General features: G+C 37.8%; 1 protein-coding gene across 8 annotated transcripts in view; it reads left to right on the top strand.

The window, feature by feature from the left end:
• The window catches only part of TBC1D5 (TBC1 domain family member 5), a 317,794-nt gene that overhangs the window by 277,231 nt on the left and 25,429 nt on the right, over positions 1-15,134 (top strand). For 6 of the 8 annotated variants that reach the window (XM_063154177.1, XM_063154127.1, XM_063154134.1 and 3 more), the window contains one exon: positions 11,403-11,435. The exons of the other annotated variants lie outside the window; for them this stretch is intronic. In XM_063154177.1, coding sequence (XP_063010247.1) covers positions 11,403-11,435 — 33 coding nt within the window. The remainder of the gene's footprint in view (positions 1-11,402; positions 11,436-15,134) is intronic. 8 annotated transcript variants of the gene reach the window in all.

Below are 15,134 nucleotides of genomic sequence, written 5' to 3'. Positions count from 1 at the left end.
TGTCATTGTCACAGATTGGATCTGGAGTGCTGTGTCCAGCGCTGGGCTCCCCAGCACAAAAGAGATGTGAGCATACTGGGGGAGGTCCAAAGGGCCACAAAGGTGGTGAAGGGGCTGGAGCATGTTTCCTGTGAGGAAAGGATGGCAGAGCTGGGGCTGATCAGCCTAGAAAAGAGAAGGCTCAGAGGGGATCTCTCCAGTGTGTATCAGTATCTGGAGGGAGGGTATGAAGAGAACAGAGCCAGGCTCTTTTCTGTGGTGCCCAGCGACAGGACCAGAGGCAATGGGCACCAGCTGCAACACAAGAAGCTCTGTCTGATCATCAAGGAAACTTTGTTTTTTTTTTCTCTTGAGAGCAGCTGAGCACTGGCATAGTTGCCCAGGCAGATTGTGGATTCTCCATGCTTGGAGATATTCAGAAGCCATCTGGACACTAATCCTAGGCAGCCAGCTAGGCTTGGTGGCCCTTCTTGAGCGTGGGCTTAGGCAAGATGAGCTTCTGAGGTCCCTTTCAACCTCAGCCGTTCTGGGATTCTGTGAGAGCATAAACACTCACAGAGGAATGTGACATGTCTAAATTCTTTCTTTCCTAAAGCCAGTCCAACAAATTGAGCTTTATCTGTGAGAGTTGCAATCAAAATTGATACTTAACTTGTTTCATTGCCTCCAGGACTAAAATGTGTCCATTTCTCATACTAAGGCCTTCTAAAAGTTAGTAACATGTGGGTTGTATTTATTCTTCTACATATTTATTTCTCCTCAGATGCAAAGATCAGTGGAGTGATTTATTTCTGTTGCCAGAAACAGATGTCCCCTGTTTGAAATGAAATTAATCTACAGCCTCAGGGGTGAATGCACAATATCAGTTCATGTTTTGGCGGCCCATTGCATGCTGATGTTTTTTGACATTACTGTTGAGTGGCACAAACCTGTATGTTAATGTGAGGTCCACCAAAAGGGTTTAGAAGCCTGTGTTGTGCCCAGTGTTGAGAGGTTCCCTGCTCCTTTGTATCCTTTGTGGCTTTCTGACAGGAATAATTTAAGCAGCACTTTCTGGAGCTGTCTTCCTGTAAACAAATACAGGAATTTTTAATCTGTAATGCACTCTAGTGCCCACTATCTTCTGAATGGCTCAGTCTTGCTGGAATAAAATCCTACAAAATTCCCTCTCCCAGCCTGCCTACTGCCCTCTACTTTTCGGTGGAGTTGTGAAAAAGGGTGAATTTGTGGTCCATTTATTTCTCATTATGTTTCATTTATGACTCATAAATCATTAAAGAAAGTCTACCCCTCTTTTTAGCAAATAGCAAAGCTGCTTAGACGTTGATTCTGGCAAATATGGTTGGCTAATTCCAGTTTCTGGCAGAATATTCTGTAAATTGCTTTCAGACATAGAGATGTGCCAAAGAGAAAACTTCTGAGTCAAACAATATAAACATTTTTAAAGCTCTCTTTAAAAAGAAAAAAAAATTAGGAAAATGTGGATTTGACTGAAAATAAAGTTTTGATTTGGAAAAACTTTGTGTTTTAATAAGTAAATCTCTACATAAAAGGTTTCAACTTAAGAAAAATCAAATTACCCATTTGGAAAATACATTAGTTAAAAAGTTCCCAAGAAGAAAACATTTCTAAGGAAAATCTGGAGCAGTTTATTTTCTTTACTAAAATAATTTGCAGACATGGTCAGTCAGAATCCTCATTTCTTCACAATAATATCCTGAACAGAAGTGTCATGCATTATGCTGGTTCTGATTGCACAGACTTTTTAATTAAATCAAATTTGACAACATGTGCTATTGTCCCCACAAGCATGTATAAACAACTGTTACTGTCTGTGATTTATGTAGCTAGTCTGACTGATTTGAAGTTAGTTATGAGTACCCCTACAGGTTAGAAAATTAATGTATGCCATTATTTTCAATTAAATAGGCATCTGCTGAAGTGATTTAAGAACCTGAGTTTTAGCATACAAGTAGAGGTGGTATATGAAAACCAACAAGATAATAAGATAAATACTAGAAAACCACACAAAGAAAACCATGTATGCAAAAATTCCTTTGAAGAAGAGCATGCCTTTTGTGCATGGTACACATCTTCGAGATGGTTTTTATTACCATATATCTTTTCCCTGGCTGTTACTTTTTAAATTTTTTTGGAATGTTTTAAGCAAAGTACTTGTCAGTTCAGACTTACCAATGCCAAACATTTATTTGGAAGTACAAATGCTATGATGGAATGTCCTTTTTTTGTTAAGCATCGTAAAATGTGCCCAGAATAAGTTAGTCTGTGTACATCAGCCAATTCTTGATCAGTATATTGGATTTGTTAGGCCTGAGGTTAAAGACATGTTGATTATTCTCAATGCCATTAAGTTTAAAATACTTTAGTGCCTTAATGTTTAACTGTAGTTTATACTGCAGGACATATGTCTTCCTTATTCTGATGTGACAGGCCAATTCTGACAGAAAAAAAAAAGGCAATTTATTTAATATTCCAGTGCCTGTCTAATTTTAGAGTTAGAATATTAGAAAAGAATATTAAATTTCAGATGCTGACAGGTCACATGAACAGAGTTCATAGAAAAACCTCTGAGATATTTTGGAACTATGGTTCTTTTCTTGGTTGTCTTCCTCTGGCTTACATGACATCCAGTAACTTAAATGAAGGAGCTGGAAACAGTAGAAGAAAAAATAAATTACCATTTATAGTTTCTATTAGAAATACTTGCAAGTTTCTTATAATTTACTAAAGCAACAGCTGTATGCATGAGTGGCAGCTTTGAATCCTAGAGCTCCTTATCTTTTTTGGAGTGATTCATTTCAGGGAAAAGAAACTGTACTGTGATAAAAACAGGAAGTTAATTGCTTAGGAAAAAAAAAAAGAGATGAATAAAAAACCCAAGAGGCTCTGCAGTGCTTTTTCTGTCATATTACGAGCAATAAACATGTATAGAGAACAGACCTGTGGGGCCATTTGGAATATTTTTGAAATGTCAGTGTAAACTTATCTTTCTCTGGTACAAAAGATTCAGATACATCTAGGTGAATACTATTTTCCAGTAACTTCTGCACAGAAGCAGAATGAAACCACTTCAAAAAAAAGGCAGTAAGAACATTAAAAATTATTGGGCAGCACTTTGAAACTGTCAGAAAGAATTTAAAAATTACAAAAATCATGAATGGATGAGACCATCAACAGTTTTTCCAAAAGGATCAAAGTGACTGAGGACACAGGAAGTGTGACACTTCATAGCAATCATGCTACCAGCAGAGGTACAGGACTTGCTCTGTCCATCCTCTTTCCATACATTAATCATGAAGTTCATGTTTCGGCATCCCAGTGGAAAAGAAAAACATATCAGAGGGTCTGTGTTGGTAGCTTGAGCTGCCCCATTTTCCTTTTCAGTGGGAATTTCATCTCTTCATCCTGCTCTTTTAAGATAGCAGCATGAAATTACTGTCCATTTCTGTGCAGAGCTGAGAGACCTGCACTGAACTCTGAACAAAAACATGGATGTGGATGAGACACATGCCTGTAAACCAAGCTGTTGTTTAATTTGGGAGTTTTTTGGGCGGAAAAAGTTTCTGTGTTTGGAAGATTTTTTTCCCCACTGGAATAGGTTGTGGCTATGCATTTAATAGCTTGATTCTTATTTTTGTCTGTGTTTTGTTAACTCAAACAAATCCCTATGAAAACAACAAGACTTGTACTTCTGTTATTTTAACAATGTGGTATAAATGGTGTATATTTATAGCCCCTACATAATCACTATACTTAAGTTTTACCTTCCTTAAACTCTGAAAAATTAGAGATTCTAAAACCCTTAAATAAATAATTGTCCTCTGGTCTACATCCTCAGTCATGTTAGGAATCATAACAAAGATCAAATACATCCAGCCTAACCAGAGGAAGATTTAGTGAAACTATTTTTGCAACTCATGCTTAAAAAGAATTTAAATGACTATGAGTTTAACAAAGGATGGGCTTTGGGAGACTGTGTATGTTGAACGAGTGTATTGAAAAGCTTATTCAGGCAGCAAAATCAAGAAGCATAATTATGTAAGTACATCACACCTTATCAACTCTTTCAGTAAGGTTCAAGTAAATATGTTAGTGTTTCCCTCTCTCATTTCTCTTACATTTGCCACAGTGGACTTACGCAGTCTTAAAAGGCAGCAATGTGTTGTGTAACATACGGGCAGAAAGTCCCTCAGATGTCATAGTGAAACATAAGGGAAGATATGGGATTCTCATTGGCCTATGTGTTTATTTATAACTATTTCCAAAATGCTTGCAGCCATACCATCTAAATTAACGTATCCCTTGTATTATTTATGAAGGAATTTTCCAATATTCTTAAGTCAACAATCTCAACAGCAGAACTGAGAGAAGCCTTTTATCAGCATTTCTGTTCAAAGGGATAATTTCTAGTACCCTGCAGCTCTTTCTCTTCTTATCTCTTCCCTTACCAAGTGGAATACCACCTATTCATACATACTGAGCTGTTCAGTGCCTACCCATCCTCAACAAGTTATGCCCAGCTTTTTGCGTTTCCATGGATCTTGCCGGTTTTTAAGGGTTTCATTTTTAAACTGTCTCTTGGCAGTCCCAGAGTGCAGTGCCAGCAGGTGGACTTGTGCAAGCAGCAGGTAGATAAGTCTCCCACGTTGAGTCTGCTTACAGAAGAAATTTCTTTCCATCCCTGCTTTTTTTGTCTCCAGGCAGGAGCTTTCTCCATTAGTTGTATTTATCCTTCCCCATCTTCCTGCTAAGGAAAAATTGTCTGACCACAGAAGCAGAATATTTTTAAGAGGAAAATGTACCCAGGTTAGATGAAAACAATCCTTCTCATGCTCCAGTAGTACAGTTGCTGGTTTCTAGCTCTGAACAGTGAGGCTGGTGCACCTGGAACCTGTTCCTATAATAGGTTCAACAGTGGGAGCTGCTTTGGAAAATTCCCAAGCCCATGGTCCTCTGCCACTAACATCTCCAGGCAAGGTGGGATATGGAAACTGAGCTGGCAAATTGACTTTGAACTGTTTAAGATGGAAATTCAACAGCAGGACCTGGTGATTAGAAGCTGTTAGCCAGAGTTTCAGTTATTTTCGGAACTTTAATTGAAATTAAATATATCTGTCAGGTTGTAGGGAGATTCTCTGAGGCACCCCCTTTCATTTTCTTCCAAATTTCTACATATTTTTAGCTTTTTTTAAGAGACAGTAAATCAAATAAATTGATAATCATACATCAGTACAATAGAATAGCTATTTTGCCTCAAGTTCACAATCTTAGTAGACTTTATAAATAAATATGGATGGTAAATAAATACTGTTTATATGTAAAGAATAATGAATGAACATGTAAACTCCTAAAACTAGGGGGCAAGGAAGAGGATCATTATTCCACTTTGGAAGAAGAGAAATAACTGACCACAAATTCTTGTTTCTTGAATTTCAAGAAAGCTACAGGTACATAATGCAATAAAATAATAATTTTTCTTACATTTTAAAGTGTGGGTCTCCTCAACAAATGCTAACTCTAGAATGCTAGAAATTTGGATGTTGGAAGAGACTTCCTGGGTTATTGGTTATACAGAATCCAAGTTGCAGCCTCTTTCAGTTTTGTTGGGGCTTGATCTCTATTTTGAGGGAGAATGTTAAGTACAGAAATTCTTATTCTTTTATATCTTTATTATAATTTCTTGGTTATGTTTATGTGTGTATAGCTTGTAGAAGCCTCATGAAATGCCATCCCTTACTGTGTTGTTATAAAGAGCACACACAGGAAGTAAGGATTGTTCTAATGCACAGAAATATGTGCCTTTGCAGGTGAATGCCTGCTAGCATTTTAATTTATTGCCAAATTTGTCTTGGTCTCAATCTACTTGAACATTTTTATCTGTATTATAAAATACCTTTCTTGTCTTTGATATTCATTTTCAATCTGATCCCTCTGAATCAAAGAATTTTTTGTTGTTGTTGTGTTGGTACATAACCTGATTTAGCTTGGCTCCTTGGAGGTACAGTGAATATTTTGTTGAGCTTTCCTTCATTTTTTTGTTTTATTTTCTTATTTTTTCTCAGTCGTATTTCCCCCACCCCTTTCAGAGGGTTGTCACAAATACACGTTCGCAATTTGGCAGTAGCAGTTCAGTTTCCATTTCTAAAACAGATAATTACTCTTCTGAATTTACTTCTTTTAGAAGTAGAGGTTGCATTGTATCCTGAAATGTTTTAAATTTGATAGCACTAAGTTTGGAACCTCGACTTCTAGGATTACTGTTTGTCTAATTCATTTGTGCTTATTCAGATGTCCTCTGATATATTTTGAGATATACAATACTACCAGAAAGCAAAATTGGAAAGCAACAGTCAAAATAATAAGTCAGAGGAGAAAAGAGTTTAAAAATAAAAGGTTTCTCTAATCTGACAGAGAACCTGTTTGTGCTTTAAGAGTTCAGATGTAGAAAAGCACTGAAATAGGTATGTAACTATCAGAAAGTATAAAGTCTAAGCAACTGTGCTTACTAGCACTACACAACACTAGTGAATTAAGAGAAATTTTGAAGAATATATAAGAAAAAAGGGAAGAAAGACATTCCTGCTTAAGCTATCTCGTACCTCATTAGAATAGCTGTTTGAGTTAAAATGGTGCAAAAGAAAGCATAAGCAGGAGTTAAAGGTATAAAATAAAAACAGGGTTCATGTTTGCTGTGCCTACCGTCTAAAGGAGCAAAACACAAGCTTGTAGGACTTAGCTGAAAGTACTGTGCTTAAAATGTTTAACATTTATGAAAGTATGTTAAAAATAATAAAAAACTAGGCAGTTGTGAAGATGTGAAGAACACAAAACATTAGTTATTTGGAAATATATTAAGTATGGGGTTATTTCAGTTACCACATAGATAAATACTCTCAGTAATGGTTCAGCACAGGAAACCAATACAAAACCTCTACTTCTGCAGGAATTAGTACATGAAGGCAGTATCTGAACTTCTTTATGTCCTTACTGGGTAATATATTAGTATTCACAAAATTTCATTTTGTGCAAAGATTTCACAGGTACCAACATTTTCAATGTAAAAATAACAATATACATTTCACCCCTGACTCTAATGTGCTTGGTGCACTTTGATCTAATAATTTCATAGCCCCTTTCACACAGAAGAAACTTTCTCTAAACATCTGAAAAATAAATGCTTTATGAAAACTCTCTCAAAAATTCTGCCTTTTCGTCAACAAGAGTTTGGCTCCATGCTGAAGCCATGTCTAGAAGACTGACTAATATAGCCATATTGTTTCCATGTCCTCCCCATATGTGTGTCTCCAGCCATCTGTTGTCTCTTGGCTTACACCGCGAAGTCCTTCAGAGAAGCGGGATTTGTCTTCATGTTTGTACAGCACCCAGCCGAGCAAGGCCTTGGGACTCTGAGTGATACAGTTAAATAGCAAGTTAAATTCGTAAATAAAATAAATTAAAAGCTTGGGTTAAGTTCCACTGTATGCAATTCAGTGCTCAGAAACAGGGGTTTCTGGTTTAAATGTCACCATATGCTGTACACTATTCTGTGGCTGGCACAGAATATAAAAAAATTATGGGGGTGTCAACCAACATTCAACTGTCAGAGATTCAAGATTATAAGGTTAAATTTTGTATTTATTTCCTGGACTAGAAAATGAAATAAATGAAACTCCTTCCACAAAGTGGAAGGAGTAACCACTGCTTTTGACTTCAGGGGAATTTGCTTAAAATTAAATGAGAAAGCAATTTATGCCTTGCATCTGAGTCTTGTTTGACTTGCAAACTGCTACTGACATCTAAAAAGAACATTCTTTGTATTATTTATGAATAAGAATTTAAGTACTGGTTAGACTCTTAGTGAGTTCCTGGCTTCAGGATTTCCATAAATCAATCTCGTTTTTCCCATTATTTTCCTCTAAATGTTTTGAAACCTCATCAAAATTATTTTCTAATTTGCCCTGCCAATTTGCCAAGAGGTTTGGGATGTTTCCTGAGTGCTCTTACTATGAATACTGAAAAAACCTGAAATTGTGACTGAGCAATTTAATATAAGAAAAGTAGCTATTAACTACTACAGGAAAAAACAAACAAGCAAACAAAAAAACCCCACACCACCTTGAGCTCAGGATATCACTGCTGTTCAAATCTGTATAGTCTGGAAGAGTTTTCTGGGCAGTACTGTTCCATGTTTATGTCATGTTCTCCACATTTCACCCAACCCAGCGTCATTAACCAGCATCAGAACAGACCCCAGGAAGAATGAGCTTTTCTGCCAGCTCAGTTTTGTCACTGGTTTGGGGTTTTTTTGTTTTAAATTTCAGCATTAGTGCTTACATACCTTAAATACCTTTAAATACTCTTTTCTTTGAAGATAGTTTCTTTTCCACAGCACTTAGCACTTGATGGTGCTGCCAAGTTAATTCTTATTCAGAATTCAAATTTAAGATGAATGGAATTCTGCCATTCTGAGCATTCATGAATGAAATGCTTGGACATACATTGTTGTAAGCTTTGACAACAGAGTTTGCTTTTCCTTGACTTTTCTACTTGGGTTAAACAGACAAAAGTACAATATTTCTTTCATCTCCTGAATAGCAAGACTGAAAACTAAAAGGTATTGTGAAAGAAAGGCATTACCTTCCTGATTTTCCATGTTTGTTTTCCCTGTTTTCCATAATTCTGTATTAAGCTACATGCCATATATTCAGGAGAAAATTTGTTTAAACTGATAAAAGCAATTTTAAGAAGGAGTGGCTTCCTCCCAAAACTGTATGTCATCAGACCTTGTAATGGATACCAAATTCCAGTGCCCATACCCAGGTCTGCAAACTTATTGCAGCATGTAAAGCCATGAGCTGTAAAGGGAAAGGATTACAATGCCAAAAGTGTAAAAGTTTCTGTTCTTGACTATACTGACCACTTTCCCTTTTTTTCCTGATGCAGTAAAATTTGATGGAAAATGGGGCATGGGGAAACATTGCTGATCTCATTATGAGCTCAGGAGAAAAGGAAGGATATAAAATTTTATTTCCATATCTCTCTTTGTAAAGGTGAGAAGATAGATGAAAGGAAGGGTAGTAAAAACAGAAGAACAAGCTTTGGACAAATGGGGAGTACCAGAACTGTATAGACTGGAGGGGAAATAGCAAAGAAATGTCAAAAAATTAATCATAAAGGAACTAGTTCTCGTGGCAAAAGAAAAAAAAGGAAATGTAACAATATAAGCAAAGTTCTATATGTGGGTAAGAAGAAAGACAAATATGAGAAACATAAATGTAAGTCAAGTTTTTTGCAGATTCAGTCTTGCAAAACTAGGAAAATAATGAGAGATGTATATATGAAGGCACTCTAATAGAATCTTGATTTTACTGGATACATAAATTCTAGCCTGCTTAATATTGTTAGTGAAATGTAAATCAGTGTAGTATCACAAATAAATTACTTCCTTTTCATTCTCCTGTTAAACTCCAGATGTTAATGGTTATCTGTAAGACTCTACATCATCTGCAGGGCTGAAGATGTTTCGTAGTTTTTTGAGAACCCTGGAGCTGAATTTTCAGAAAGTATTAAGTTGTTTTTCTGCAAGATTGCATACGTCAATTTGCAGGTCTTGGTCTCCTGTGTCTGATGCAGTGATTCCTTAGTTTGATTTGCTGCTTGATTTGCTTCTCTTCCTCATAATGCAGCTCCCAATATTAGAAAATATTGAGCTTTATAGAACATGTTGTTTGGTAAATTGACACTGATTTTGTATTTTGGTAATGAGTTGGAATCATTCATGTGTTTCTGGTGCTGTGTGTGTCAGACCAGCTGAAGGGGCAGTTTCAGCTAAAAGGTTGGTCCAGACCATACTGGACTTCTCCTGACTTTGGTTTGGACTGTTTGAAGAATTTATAAGTCTCTGTTCATTCATAAGAGAGGTCAAATCAGCGCTGCTATATGTTCACAAAATAAAAATGGTATCCAGGCTGCTCATTTTGCTAGCACAATGAAAAGCTGCACTTAGAGGAAAGTGCAGTGTATATGAGAGCATCTGCACTATGCTGGCCATAAATCAGTTGTTTCATCTAGTACTGCTAAAGAATTTGACATTAGAATACTGAAAAAGGTCATTTTTCCTGAGGGGATGTATGATTTAGCTGCTTACCTGTACAGAACAATCTTTGAAAGGCACTGTGAAAAGATTAGTCTTAGAAATGTTGTATAGAAGAGACTTCTGCTTAAGCTGCTACTTGGAATAAAACAATCACTGGCATTGGGGCAGGTCAGTGACTTTGAATAGAAACTCTCCTCTGTAACCTCTTCCAGTGCTGCGCTGCTCCTCTAGTGAAGAATATTTTCCTAATGACCAATTTGAACCTTCCAAGGGGCAGTTTTGGGCCATAGTGCCTTCTGTATCATCTGTGAGGAGTTTGATTCCATCATCTTTGTCACTTCACGAAGTTACAGGCTCCCAGCAGATCCCTCTTGAGCTCCTCTTCACCAAGATAAACAAGCACTGTTTCTTCAGCCTCTCCTCCACACCTGAAGCCCTCCCAGAAGCCCTGCACTGAGTCCTCTCCATTTTCTCAATGTCTTTGAACTGCAGGCCCAACGTGTTATTAAAGGCAAGGGCTCACAAGCACTGAGTAGAAAGGGGTGTAATGACATTCCTGGATCTGCTGACCACATTGCTCATAATGTAGCTCAGTGCATCTGTTTACATTATTCATTATAAGAGAACTTATCTCTTAGTGGCTCAACAGCCACTGTAGCCTCCATATCCTTTTCAGAAGATCTGAAACAAAAAGTTCCTTCCCTGTCTGCAGTGATGCATTGAGATTTTTCTTCTCAGGTGCAGAATTTGCGCTTACAGAAATTTCTTAAACAGAAACCTTGAAAAGATTTCTCTTGCCTAGGCTTCCTGTGTCTCAAGGTGTTTGTGAGTTGAAGTTCCACCAGTCAGAACAGCAGCCACACCTCCCAGTTTTGTATCATCTGAAAATCTACTAAGTGTACATTCTGTCTCCTTATCTGGGCTATTGATGAAGATTCTTCATACCAGTCCATTTGTTACTGTGCTCATTTCCAAACATCTACTGGACATCAAGCTATTGACTCTGTTCTTTAAGCTTGGGATTCTGAACAATCCAGCCGACCTATTGTCCTTTCAATAAGCCCACACTTCATCATGTTATAAGTGATGATGCTTTGGGAAATGTGTCAGAAGCCTAATTACAGTAAAACTCCATTGCATTCACTTCTCTCCCTTCATCTGCATGCCCAGTCATTTTGTCATAGTGGGCAACCAGGTTGGTGAAGCATGATTTGCTCTTGGTAAATCCTTTTTGACTTTTCTTGATTGTTGTCTTGTCCTTTACATGTTGGATATTGATTCCAAGAGGACATGCTCCGCAATTTTTCCAAGGACTAAGGTGAGGCCAACCATTGTATAGTTCCTTACATACCCCACCTGACTCTTGTTTAGTATGTATGTAAAATTAACCTTTCTAGGTTAACATCAAGGATGTTCTGTAACAACAGTGATTTTTCACAGGTGGTAGCCAGTGGTGTTGCAATCACCCTGTCAGTTTTTTCAGCACCCATAAGTGTATCCCATGTGGTCCCACGTGTTTGAACACACACTGCTACTTCAGGTATTCACCAGCTTATGCCCTTCCCCCCTCCATAGCCATTCCTCTCCTTCCCAGGCAGTACATGTGGGGGTCTGGGAACAGAGTTGGCCTAAAAAGTGACTTGCAAAATGGATTCAAGTGCTGCAGCTTTTCTGTACCATGTGTAATTGTCTTATCTCCCTTAGTTAGCAATAGACCATTTTTCTTGAATCTCCTTTTGCTGCTCTGCAAATCTTATAAAATTACTTCTTGTTACCCCTTAATGTCCCCCATTAATTTTTGCTCCAGATGGGGTTTTGTCCTTCCTAGTTTTGTTCATGTGCCCAAACAATGATTGTGTGCCTGTCCTTTGTTTCCTGCCATTGTTTCCACACATGTGCTCTTCATTTCCACCATTTCCACCTCCATATGTGCTTTTCCCATTTCAGTTCATTAAGAAGCTCGTTACTCAGCTGAGTGGACCTTCTGCCTACCTTGTCTGTATGTGCTGATGTGTATCTGGGTTAGGTCCCTGTTCTGTGGCAAAGTCCTCCTCACTAGATTAGCAAGTCTGTTCACAAAGATTTCTTCCCCATCTTTGCCAGGTGAACCTGTTCTCTAAGTTGTCTGTCCTCGTCATACTGGGAGCCACAAGCAAAATAGTTGAAGCCCAGCTAATGCCAGCAATTATGTAACTATATGTGGTTATGTGGGCTCCCTGGTACACCTGCTGCTCTCCAGGCTTTTCTGTTTTGCCATAGGTTTGAAGAGAAACACCAGAGGGATTCCTGTCCCCTTCACCCTTGCTCAGGAGCCCTACAGTCACTTTTGAACTAAAATGATTTCATATCACTCTGGTTTTGGTGAATACATGAAAAAGCAGGAGAAAAGTCAGAACATTAGGTGACCCCAAACAGTCTTTTGTAACACTGCAAAAGAAGGGTCCAAACAAGCACGAAACCTCCCTAGGTGACAAGTCAGGCTTGAAGAGTCACCAGCCACACAGTCACTCCTCACTTTCCCTTGGTAATGGTCTGATAAAGTATCCAACCTGAGTTCTTCCTCTGAGGGAGCCTGTTTCTACCCTTCTGCTGCCAGAAGTCACAAATTCACAGTTCCATCTCTTATATCAGTGTACGCCTTCTTCCCACTGTATCTTGCCTCAGTTGTACCTTCCCTGTCTGTTGCATAAAGTTTAACACCTGGAAAGGTCTTGCCAATCACCTGTCAGTCACCCCAATGCAATAAACACACCTGCCTCTTCTTACAGCTCCTCACCTGCTGCTGTGGAACCACAACAGAGCAAAGCCCCCATCAGGGAGCTCACTCTCAGAGTGTGCACAGAGGTTGTTACAGCACCGCTGGTGACAGCAGAGGTGGAGGTTACATCTTGTAGCAAGTCATCACCATTTGGGTGTTGTCTAATTGTGCAAACAGCCCTGGGTCTCTTGTGTGTCAAGTTCCAAGTTCACTGTCTTGCCTGTTTGCCCATCCCACTGCCAGCACTCCTTGGTCCCCTTCCCACAATTGCCAAATAAGTCAGGAGCTCCAAGTTCATTTAGCCTTGTGCAAGATTTCCCACTTGGAAAGGAGACCTCTGGCACTGTCTGTGACTCCCTGATCACAGCTCCCCTCCTTTGTGCCTGTTGGGTCTGCTGAACACCACTTCTCCCCATGCTGGATCCCACTGAGCGGAAAGAACAGGGGATGTAGTTTGATCAGCACTGCTCTCACTTGCCAAGAGAAGAGGTACTGTTGTATAACTGAAAAGGTCAGTTTCAGACTCTGTTTGGATGGATTCAGCTGTCCAAAAGCATTTCAAGATCAATTTACCGCAGTTCTCACCTACAAATAAGAAAAAAATTAGTCTAGGAGACATGGAAATATTTATTACAAGAAGTTAAATTTTCTTATTCGCTTGTAGGAGATAAACTGGGGTTCAATTACTGGCTAATGATTTTAGAATTTGATTGTGTTATTTTATAGTAGAATACTCAAATATTTTCACTTTTCCCTATCTTACAGCTGCAGTGCCAATGGGAGTTTAAAATTTATGGTAGATTATTTCTTGCAGTCAATAGCTGTTTGTACTAGAAAACGGTCTTCTGCAGGAACATCACTTGAATAGAAATGTCAATGCAGATATGCTTGTACAAGCTGTGACAGAACTGCAGACTTTGAATGAGGTCACTCAGCAATTCTAAATTGGCAAAAATCCCTTTGAGGTCTAAGTGGTCAAAGTATGAGGATAAGAAGAAAAAGGTGAGAGTATATAATATAAAGAAATAGCAAGGAAAATATATTTCATATCTATTAGGTGCAAGGAAAAAGCTGGTAGGCAAAAGGTGATAAAGTGATAATGCTACAGTTACATTGCTTTTTATTCATCAATTGCTTTTGTATTTATGATATATTAGTGCAAAGTTTCCTTAACTTGGTTCCGACTTGGTTTCTGATGGAGATTAAGATCACTTACATCTTTAAATCAAGACTGACTCATTCTATTTATTCTTGCTGATTGGTTTTGGGGTTTTTTTTTCATTTGAAAAGTAATTCAGTCTCTAATGCTCAGTGATCTCCATCAAACAAGACTGTGATAGAACTGCAAAGCTCCAAAGAAAAACAGGAGGCTAAAAAGTTTCTTTGGCTTTCTCTGAATATTTTAATTCAACTGCATACTTAAACTAGAGCCTGCTTAATACTGTTTGTGACTTAGCTTTGAAGTAATTTTTCCAAAGGAGTGGTGACCTTCCTCTGTAATATGGTCTTCAAAGTCAAGACTGGATGGATTTGTAAACCAGCAAACAAAGACATTCAAAGAGGAATTCTTAGCTGAGGTAGTTCCCATTGCATAGACAGGGCATGGGTAGTAATGCTTCTCTTGGGCTTTATAATCAATTTTTTTAATTACTGTTTTAAATTATAATTGATGCATATTTTTTTAACCTTAACTTGATAATTTAGAGTAACTGCTTTATACTATGTGTGTTAAAATAGTTTTCACCTAAATATTATGTATGATGGTGTCTGAAAGTGAAGTTGGCTGTGAAGACAAGTGTAGGGATTAAACACAGATAGAGGATGATGGATGATTACAAAAATAAGTGTACCAAAATATATGGCAGTAATGCATCCTTGAGATGCAATCCTAGGTCTCATGAAATATGCCTCTTGAAATTCAAAATAAAAAAATAGGTTTCAAAGCTGAGGAAGTTACTCTAAAAGAAATTAAAATTTTTCACATTTGGTGAGTTTTTTCAGCCAGTGCTGTGGTACTGTGTTTGCACAAGTGAAACCAGGTAGCTAGTCTATAAAAGAATCCTGAATCATTAACCTTTCTGAAGTCAGTGTAGATAGATTTTTATTTAATTTATTAGAAAAAAAAAGAAAAGAGTAGTACTATTAAACACGGTGAGATTAAAACCAAACCCTATTTCAATGAAGTGACAAAATTTTCCAAGAACAAAGTAATAGAAAAAGTTAAAAGAGGTCTAAGCATGTCAAGCATTAACCTACTAC

Source organism: Melospiza melodia, chromosome 1, assembly GCF_035770615.1.
Source record: "Melospiza melodia melodia isolate bMelMel2 chromosome 1, bMelMel2.pri, whole genome shotgun sequence".
Classification (NCBI taxonomy): Eukaryota; Metazoa; Chordata; class Aves; order Passeriformes; family Passerellidae; genus Melospiza; species Melospiza melodia.
Note: the sequence above shows the minus strand (reverse complement) of the source record. Positions and strands in the feature narration are given on the sequence as shown.